This window comes from Chiloscyllium plagiosum, unplaced genomic scaffold (assembly GCF_037043375.1).
Source record: "Chiloscyllium plagiosum isolate Xiang-an unplaced genomic scaffold, Cpla_swu_hap1 HiC_scaffold_4, whole genome shotgun sequence".
Classification (NCBI taxonomy): Eukaryota; Metazoa; Chordata; class Chondrichthyes; order Orectolobiformes; family Hemiscylliidae; genus Chiloscyllium; species Chiloscyllium plagiosum.
The window spans coordinates 130,394,700-130,405,608 of NW_028270142.1; the positions used below are offsets into that span (position 1 = coordinate 130,394,700).

At 42.1% G+C, this 10,909-nt stretch overlaps 1 protein-coding gene across 7 annotated transcripts in view; it reads left to right on the plus strand.

Annotated features, from left to right (window-relative positions):
* The window catches only part of LOC122548881 (receptor-type tyrosine-protein phosphatase mu), a 903,264-nt gene that overhangs the window by 811,009 nt on the left and 81,346 nt on the right, over nucleotides 1-10,909 (plus strand). For all 7 annotated transcript variants that reach the window (XM_087986678.1, XM_087986679.1, XM_087986680.1 and 4 more), the window contains one exon: nucleotides 6,200-6,236. In XM_087986678.1, coding sequence (XP_087842804.1) covers nucleotides 6,200-6,236 — 37 coding nt within the window. The remainder of the gene's footprint in view (nucleotides 1-6,199; nucleotides 6,237-10,909) is intronic.

Consider the following 10,909-nt stretch of genomic DNA (forward strand, 5'->3'; position numbering starts at 1 on the left):
TTTGGGGAAGCCAGCTCATGATGCTGTACGAGCTATTGCTCATGGTGAAACTTCTTGCCACCATCCTGGTTTAGTGTAGGAACTCTAAGGACCTGCTTATTCTAGTGTGGTAAAAGGAAAACCACTTCCTGGCCTAACTTGAAAAGTCTCCTATCGTTAACAAGATTTGACTTATTCGATGTTAGCAGCTAGCCAGAGGTTATATTCACATCATATACATTGTTACAGAGATTTTGTGGAGTACCAGATGTTAGATCTCCTTTAGATGCTAAGCTGTTTTGCCGACAGTTCCCTCGGACATTATCATAATGAGTGGTGCTATGCTACTCTGCAATTAAACCCTTTCAGACTCATAGACAATATCACCCCCAGTGTTCTTTTTTTCTTATTCACATGATATGAATTACTATTTTAACATATGTACCAGTGCCCCATTTCCCCCGATGCCTCTGACTTTACTGGTGATCTTGAGGTTTCACTGTTCTCTCAGGATGTGTTCTCTTCAATTATAGAAGATTGGTTGTTTGCTGAGTTGAAGGTAGTTGCCTTCAATTCTCTTCCTGACAGTTGGTCCCCCTGAATTATCAAATTCTCCCCTCTATTTATCCTAATCAATCAATGGTGACTATTTAATCCTTAATAGGATGAGGTTCCTGCAGTTCCTTCATAGGACCCCTTCAACACTGCAAACAATTAAGATCTCTGCTGGCCTAGATGATAGTATCTTTTCTGTTCAAATGCCAATGCACACCTGATAATCTTGTTCTAAATGTGACAACCATCCCACATGATCATGCCTATTACCATGTGTGATCTATTGTGCACTATGACACTGCTCACCATTCCAAATGCCTTGATCTTCCTGTAGGCATAAATGTATCATCAACTTTTGTCATCAGATGAGGTGCTGAGTTTTTGACTTTGCACCTATTAGTAACTCTGATAGTGCTAGACCACACTGGAGTGGGTGGACCTATAAATTAATAGTGCTACATATAAGTCTTCAAGAGAGATTTAACTGACCTGAAAAAGTATCTTGCATTTACCAAGCTAACTGCATGTTACCAATTGGTTACAGGTCGCATCGATATGATAAACAGTGTTACAGAGACTTTAAAGAAGGCCTTGAGATTCATCTCACTCCTCAATATTAATCCTTTCAGACTCCTAGCCTGCACTTACACTGACAATCACTCTTCAAACCAAACTTTAGTATTGGCACTGCATTTGGCAACACAATTATTTTTTTAAAAATGCTCTCAAGTATTCCCCCTCACCTCTGTCCTGCCACTGCTAATTCCCTCATATGTTCCATTCATTAACCTGCAGACTGATAACGTTTGATTTTCACACAGTACCTGATCTGCAGTCCACTGCCAAGACTAAAAATAACTGGAAAAAGGTAGGAAAGGTTTTAGGAGAAAGTGAGGTCTGCAGATGCTGGAGATCAAAGTTGAAACTTTATTGCTGGAACAGCACAGCAGGTCAGGCAGCATCCAGGGAACAGGAGATTCGACGTTTTGGGCACAGGCCCTTCTTCAGGAATGACCTTTCAGGAAAGGTTTTAAACATACATGGGCGATGTCTTCCACTTGTAGGAAAGAGCTAAAACAGAGGTTATTAACATAAGAGAATCACCAAGAAATTAAATAGAGAACAAAAATAAAATAAAAATCTGGAGTAGAAAGCTGCCCTAATGGTGATTGTGAAACTAAGGTCAATGATCAGAAAACCCATCTGATTCATTAATGCCTTTTAAGGAAGGAAACTGCCATCCTTTCCTGGTCTGGACAATATGTGACTCAAGACCCACAGCAATGTGAACAAAGAACAAAAAACATTACAGCACAGGGACAGGCCCTTCAGCACTCTAAGTCTGCACCAATCCAGATCCTCGATTTAAATCTGCCGTCTATTTTCTAAGGATCTGTATCCCTATCCTCCTGCCCATTCATGTATCTGTCTAGATACATCTCGCCCCTACCACCTCCGCTGGCAATTCACTCCAGGCACCCACCACCCTCTGCGTAAAGAACTTTCCACGTATATCTCCGCTAAACTTTTCCCCTCTCACTTTGAACTCGCGACCCCTAGTAATTGGGTCCTCCACTCTGGAAAAGGTTTCTTGCGAAACACCCTGCCTAAGCTCTCATGATTTTGAAGGCCTCAATCAGGTCCCCCCTCAACTGCCTTCTTTATAATGAAAATAATCCTAATCTACTCAACCTCTCCTCATTGCTAGCACCCTCCATACCAGGCAACATCCTGGTGAACCTCCTCTGCAGCCTCTCCAAAACATCCACATTCTTTTGGTAAAGTGGCGACCAGAACTGTACGTAGTATTCCAAATGTGGCCGAACCAAAGTCTTATACAATTGTAACATGACTTGCCACCTCTTGTACTCAGTACTCTGTCCGATGAAGGAAAGCATGCGTATGCCTTTATGACCACTGTATTGACCTGCGTTGCCATCTTCAGGGAACAATGCACCTGAACACCTTGATCTGTGTGTACATCAATTTTCCCCAGGACCTTTCCATTTACTTTGTAGTCCCCTCTGAAATTGTATCTTCCAAAGTGCATCACCTTACATTTGTCTGGATTGAACTCCATCTGCCCTTTCTCTGCCCAATTCTCCAATTTAACTATATTCTGCCTTATTTTTCTGACAGTTCCCTTCACTATCTGCTACTCCACCAATCTTAGTGTCATCTGCAAACTTGCTAATGAGGCAACCTACACCTTCCTCCAAATCATTTATGTATATCACAAACAACAGTGGTCCCAGTACTGATCCCTGTGGAGCACCACAGGTCACAGGTCTCCATTTTGAGAAACTCCCTTCCACTGCTTCTCTGTCTCTTGTTGCCCAACCAGTTCTCTATCCATCTAGCTAGGATACTATGGACGCCATGCAACTTCACCTTCATCAGACTATCATGGGGTACCTTACTAAATGCCTTACCAAAGTCCTTGTATATGGCATCTACATCCCTTCCCTCATCAATCAACTTTGTCACCTCTTAAAAGAATTCTATTAGTTTGTAAGACATGACCTTCCCTGCATAAAACAATGCCTATCATTAATAAGCCCATTTTCTTCCAAAAGGGTAAATATCCTATCCCTTAGTATCTTCTCTAGTAGCTTCCCTACCATTGATATCAGGCTCACTGGTCTGAAATTACCTGAATTATCCCAGCTACCCTTCTTAAACAAGGGGACAGCATGAGCAATTCTCCAGTCCTCTGAATGGACCTTCCCCATTTTCAAGAATGCTGCAAAGATATCTGTTATAGCCCCAGCTATATCCTTTCTCATTTCCCTCAGTAACCTGGGATAGATCCCATCTGGTCCTGGGGACCTGTCCATCTTAATGCCTTTTAGAATACACACTTCCTCCCTCCTTATGCCAACTTGACCTAGAGCAATCAAAGATTTACCCCTCATCTCAACATCTGCTGTGTCCCTCTCCTCGGTGAATACCGATGCAAAGTACTTATTGAGAATCTCACCCATTTTCTGACTCCACTCATATCTTTCCTCCTTTTTCCTTGAGTGAGCCAACCCCTTTCCCTCATTACCCTATTATTCCTTATATAAGAATAAAAGGCTTTGGGGTTTTCCTTAACCCTGCTCACTAAGGATATCTCATGACCCCTTTTAGCCCTCTTAATTCCTCACTTCAGATTGGTCCCACATTCCCAATATTCTTCCAAAGCTTCATCTGACTTCAGTCACTTATACCTTATATATGCATCCTTTTTCCTCTAAGCTAGTCTCAATTTCACCTGTCATTTATGGTTCCCTAATCTTGCCATTTCTATCCTTCATTTTTATAGGAAAGTATGTCTCCTGAACTCTAATCAACCTCTCTTTAAAACCTCCCACATATTGATTGTGGATTTCCCTTCAAACAACTGCTCCCAATCCATATTCCCCAGCTCCTGCTGAATTTTGCTATAGTTCCCCAATTACCTTCCCCCAATTTAGCACTCTCCCTTTAGGACCACTCTTGTCTTTGTCCATGAGTATTTTAAACTTGTGGAATTGAGATCACTATTCCCAAAGTAATCTGCTACTGAAACTTCAACCACCTGGATGGGTTCATACCCCAACACCTGGTCCAGTGTGGCCCATACCCGAGTTAAACTATTTACATACTGCTCTAGAAAATGTCCTGGATGCTCCTTACAAATTCTACTCCATCTAGACCTGTAACACTAAGTGAATCCCAGTCAATGTTGGGAAAATTAAAATCTCCTATCACCATCACCCTGTTGCTCCTACATCTTTCTATGATCTCTCTACATATTTGTACTTCTATCTCACGCTCGCTGTTGGGAGGCCTGGAGTACAGCCCCAGCATTGTTACCACACTCTTCTTGTTTCTGACCTCTGCCCACATTGCCTCACTGCTCAAGTTCTCCATAGTGCCCTCCTTCAGCACAGCTATAATATCCTCACTGACCAGTAATGCAACTCCTCCACCCCTTTTATGTTCCCTCTCTATCGCACCTGAGGCATCGATATCCCGAGACATTTCATTGCCAATCATGCCCTTCCCTTAAGCACATCTCAGTAATAGCAATAACATCATTCTCCCAGGTACTAATCCAAGCCCTAAAATCATCTGCGTAACCTACTATTCTTCTTGCATTAAAACAAATGCACCTCAGACCACCAGTTCCTCTGCGTTCATCCGCCACTTCCTGTCTACTCTTCCACTTAGTCATGCTGACTTCATTATCTAGTTCTTTATATGCTTTAGTTACTACGTCTTTACTATCCACTAACCTCCTCATTTCGTTTCCAACCCCTGCCATATTAGTTTAAACCCTCCCCAACAGCATTAACAAAAGAACCCCCAAGGATGTTGGTTCCAGTCCTGACCAGGTGTAGACCATCCAATTTTCTAATAGTCCCACCTCCCCCACTGGTCCCAATGTCCCAAAAATCTGAACCCCTCCCTCCTGCATCATCTCTCAAGCCACGCATTCATCCTGAATATTCTATCATTCCTACTTTGACTTGCATTTGGCACTGGTAGCAATCCTGAAATGACTACCTCTGAGGTCACTTTTTAACTTGGTTCCTAACTCCCTAAATTCTTTGTGTCGGACCTCATCCTGTTTTTTTACCTATATCATTAGTGCCTACATATACCATGACAACTGGCTGTTCACCCTCACCCTTGAGAATTTTCTGCAGTCAATCCGAGACATCCCTGACTTGTGCACCTGGGAAGCAACATACCATTTGGGAGTCTCATTATTGACCACAGAACCACCTATCTACTCCCCTTACAATTGAATCCCCCACAACTGTAGCCCTTCCACTCTTTTTCCCACCCTTCTGTACAGCAGAGCTAGCCATCTTGCCCTGAACCTGGCTACTGCTGCCATCCCCAGGTGAACCAGCCCCCTCAATAGTATCCAAAACGATATACCTGCTTTGGAGGGAGATGACCGCAGGGGACACCTACACTGCCTTCCTGCTCTTTCTCTGCCTTTTGGTCACCCACTCCCTTTCTCCCTCAGCAATCCTAATCTGCAGTGTGACCAATCACTAAACGTGCTATTCATGACCCCTTCAGCATCGCGTGCACTCCAAAGTGAGTCCATCCGCAACTCCAGACCCATCATGCAGTCTAACAAGAGCTGCAACTGGACACAGTTCCTGCATGTGAAGGAGTCAGGAACACCAGCTGTGTACCTGAGCTCCCACATTGAATAAGAGGAGCATAATACGGGTCTGAGATCTCCTGCCATTCTTAATTTTAAGACTAACCTAAGTTGAGACTAAAGTTACAAAAAAGGAAAGAGAAGTTTTTTTTAAACCAATTTACCTCAACTTACCAAAATCCTTACCTCAATGCAATTGATTTTTAACTGCCCTCTGGGCAATTAAAGATGTGCAATAAATGCTGGTCATCCCATGGAGAAAGAATTTTAAAAATGCTAATAGATATAGAAGACCAAACATCCAACATAAATACCAACAATCTGCATAATTGCTGCATGCATTTTAGTTTGGTATAGAAGACCCCTGTCACAATCTTCAAGCAATTTGATGTTCCAACTCTTTGACCTGCTTTAGAGTAATTCACTAACCTAGGTCAAAAGAAATATCATTGGAGCCATTTGCAATTTCTGCATTATGCGGCTAAAGGCGTTTAATGTTTTATTTTCTCTCTTCAGGGCTATCACAGACCAAACCATTATATCGCCACACAAGGTAAGCAACTATTAAAACCTCTTCAAAGTGCTAAATGTTCTACCACTTTATAATGTTAGTTGAAAAGAATCAGTGTAAATATGTTTCCCTGCATTAACATTATGCTGTCTTTACATTAATAGAGGAATATAAATCATTACATTCACTTCTGCTAAGTTAATTGTAGAGAAGCTCTTCAAGTGAGTGGGAGTTCTTATTAAATACCTCCTGCTGCTTGGAATTCTCCCCATACCCCATTTACGTGGTGAGGCATTTCTACAGTACCCGTCATTTGGCTGAGTGTAGGCTTGTGTACACACTGTTGTTTGAGTGTTGTGATTGTAGCTGGGTTGCTGTCTTTTCCTCCATCTCTGCTTCTTAGCAAATGGCTCTGGGTGATTCATATTTGCTGCCAAAGAGGGAATGATCTGAATCCTCTGTCTGCAAGCAACTAGAAGATAAAACATTTCCACCGCCATTCCGGCTTTGCTGTCTCCCAATCAGTCAGGGAAAACCAACTTTCCCAATATGTTTCTGTATCCCGAAAGGTAACATAAAGGCAGAAACAGGCCATTCAACCCTGTGGAGGTATTCCACCATTCCATTAGACTATCCTGATCTGTATCATAAATCTATTTGTATGTCTTTGTCTGTAATCTTTGCCTTTTAAAGGCCTATCAAACATTGTATTGAAATCTTCAATGGACTGAAACTCACTCATGTTCTGGGGCCAAGAAGTCCAGATTTCCAGGACCATTCTGCTCATGAAGCAGTGCTTTCTGACATTTCTTCTGAATGGTTCTGCTCTCTGTAATTTTAAAGTTCCAGCTCCTTTTTGTGGAATTTCCCCACCAAAGGAAATATTTCATTTTTATCAACTGAATTAACTCCTTTAAACATCTTAAGTATTTTCATTAGTTCACCCTTAATCTTTACAGTCATAGAAATACAAGCCCTCATATATGCAACCTGTCCTTAACCCTTTCAATGCTGGTTTCATTTGTACACTTCTCAGTTTAGGTACTCAGAACTGAATATTCTAACCGGAGTTTTATATAATCGTTGCATGAATTCCACTCATTCTATATTCCATTCCTTTGCAATACACTAGTCTTTATGATTTGTGTGATTTAATACCTACATCTTCCACTGTTTTGCCATTCCAAGTTTCTCATCACTCAGAAAACACACTTATATTTAGTGTGATGACCACTCACATCCTTCATTTCTTTTAAAACGTTGCCACTTAACTTTGGGCTATGTTGTTGGGCTGCTTTAGCATTAATATGTGCTGTATCCTGAAAGTGGCCGGGGAGAGAGTGAAGCTGGTGCTGGCCTGGATAGAATCAAACAAGTTACGAGAGAAATTATAACGGGGGGCAAAAGACATATCTGAGAATCTTTTGGGCAGATGGAGGTGGAGCATTAGTGGAGAAGCCAAACTGATCGTGTTCTTTCATTTAAGATGATTTTAAAAGGAAGAAGATACAATGATGAAAGAAAGGAGCCGCAGATGCCAGAAAGTGGATGTGGAGGGGACTGAGAGAATAGAAGATAGGCAAGGAGAGACAGGTGTAGAAAGACATGGTCGATTTTAACTCACTGTGACTGAATGGGCTCTGAGTGTGTTAAAAGTGGGGCCAAAAGTTGCAGACAGGAGAGTTTGGGAGACAGAACACTGCTGGATCCTGGAAATTGAAGAAACACGAAGAAGCGATTATAGAAAAATAACCAAATTGATCCCAACTGAGAAGCCCAAGTGGGCTCCTCCTATTTAGTCTTTACAATGAGGAAGATAGGATGGAAGGAAATTAAATAGGGAACCAATTAGTTAAAATGAGCACTTACTGACCTCTAAGCTTCAGGTACAGGGAGTAAGGTGTGGCACTGTGGCTCAGTGGTTAGCACTGCAGCCTCAGCGCCAATGACTCAGGTTCAATGCCAGCCTCTGGCAATTGTCTGTGTGGAGTTTGTGCATTCTCCCTCTGTCTGTATAGGTTTCCTCCTACAGTACAAAGATGTTCAGGCTAGATAGATTGGCCATGGGAAATGCAGGGTTATAGGAATAGCATCAGTGGGAGGGTGGGTTTGGGTGGAATGCTTTTTGGTGGCTGGTGTGGACTTGATGGACCAAGTGTCCTGCTTCCACACTAAAGGATTGTATGGTAATAGGTATTTTTAGCTGAGTAGAGTGAGGGATATTACTGCTTGGTCGGTTTAAATCAGTTCTGACAATTTATGGCTACTTGAATTGTGAAGATTGATTTGGAGATGCCGGTGTTGGACCGGGGTGTACAAAGTTAAAAATCACACAACACCAGGTTATAGTCCAACAGGTTTATTTGGAAGCACACTAGCTTTCGGAGCGACGCTCCTTCATCAGGTGATAGTCAGGTAAAAGGTGACTATCACCTGATGAAGGAGCGTCACTCCGAAAGCTAGTGTGATTCCAATTAAACCTGTTGGACTATAACCTGGTGTTATGTGATTTTTAACTTTGAATTGTGAAGAGTATTAATGCAATAGGTTGCATTACAATTTTTTTTTTCAAATAAAAAGAATGAATGTACTTAGTTAAGGTCACCCACCATCCCAAACCTGCCAGTAAATCCGGTTCTGATCTCCAGCATTTGTTTTCAATATAGAGTTCAGCATCTGCAGAAATTTGCTCCTACCTTAAATCCTGTCCTATACGTTCAGTCACTCTGTGATGGGTTGACTTGAGCCACGGTTCATTATAAAACATTGTGTACCCATTCACAGTGTCACTCTATAATATGGCTGGGTCTGGTCACAGTATCACTTTGTAATTAATCACTGTGTGGCCATGTTAGAAAATAAATCAGAACCACTATGTATCCAAGTTCAACAATAACAACAGCCTGATAAATCTAAGTCTGGAATTTTAATGTCATGCTTTATAAGTCTGAGCTTAACCATTCTATCATAAATACAGGTCAATTCCCAATGTTACTCTGTAAATAAATATGACAGAATGATACGATGAAACTCAAATAAGTGTGCATAATATTGTCACAATGCATAAACAAAAAACTATGGTTTCAATAAATTTCAGTAAACAAAGAACAAAGAAAATTTACAGCCCAGAAACAGGCTCTTCGGCCCTCCAAGCCTGAGCCGATCCAAATGTACTGCCTAAACCTGTTGCCCAATTCCTAAGCATCCAAATCAATCAAGGTGATTTGGGGTTTAGATAGGGTTGACCATGAGAACCTCTTTCCACGTATGGAGTCAGCTATTACGAGGGGGCATAGCTTTAAATTAAGGGGTGGTAGGTATAGGACAGATGTTAGGGGTAGATTCTTTACTCAGCGAGTCGTGAGTTCATGGAATGCCCTGCCAGTAGCAGTGGTGGACTCTCCCTCTTTATGGGCATTTAAACGGGCATTGGATAGGCATATGGAGGTAGTGGGCTAGTGTAGGTTAGATGGGCTTGGATCGGCGCAACATCGAGGGCCAAAGGGCCTGTACTGCGCTGTATTTTTCTATATGTTCATCTGCATCCTTCTGCTCCCCACCTACTCATGCATCTGTCCAGATGCATCTTAAATGAATTTACCGTTCCTGTCTTTACCACGTCTGCTGGCAATACATTCCAGACACCCACCACCCTCTGTGTAAAGCACTTGCCATATGTATCCCCCTTAAACTTTCCACCTCTCACCTTGAAAGCGTGACCTCTCGTTATTGAATCCTTCACCCGGGGAAAAAGCTTATCTCTATCTACCCTGTCTATGTCCTTTGTGATTTTGTAGACCTCAATCAGCCCCTCAATCTCCTTTTTTTTAATGAAAACAAACCTAACGTACTCAATCTCTCTTCATTGCTACTACCTTCCATACCAGGCAACCTTCTCTGCACCCTCTCCAAAGCGTCCACATCCTTTTGGTAATGTGGCGACCAGAACTGTACACAGTATTCTAAATGCAGGCAAACCAACTTTGTGTACAATTTTAACATGAATTGCCAGCTCTTATACTCAAACGTAGAAAAGACTCATAACATACTGCAAGTTATACAGCATCTAATCTGCAGAAACCCTCTATCATGTCCATGTTAGCTGTGGGCTTGACAATTCCAACACAGTCCCGGCTGGCCTCTCATAAACCGAAAGCCAGCCCTAAACTCTGCTGCCTATGTCCTAACTCACACCAAACTCACATGCTTCCAGACAAAGAGCATATTGTGTTTACTATCATCTTTGTTGTTATCTATTCTCATTGCAGCCATGCCCTTCCCTATCTCTGTTACCTCCTCTAGCCCCACAACCGTCTGAAATATCCCTCCAATTGAGGATACTTAAGCAGCCATGACATTAATTTATACAGGACTTGAGGTCCTGAGCTCTGGAGTTCCCTTTCTGAACCTTTCTATCACACTTTCCTCCTTTAGTGCACTGCTTAAAATTTGTCTCTTTGACTGAACCTTTGCTTATCTGACTTAACAGCTTGGATATTCAACACGATGTGGCAGAAATGGCGAATGAGCCGAGAAATGAAAGTCTGGCCTAGACATAACATTTCTCATTTCAGGGAGTGGCAATGGGGTTCAGTCCAGATGCATACCTGCTCCGTTCAAGGAGGCAGCTGACAATCTAAATCAACAGCTGCCCTCACTTAAGGTAGCTCAGTATTGTGAAACTCGACTGTCGGGAATGGACTTAGTAAGGGTAC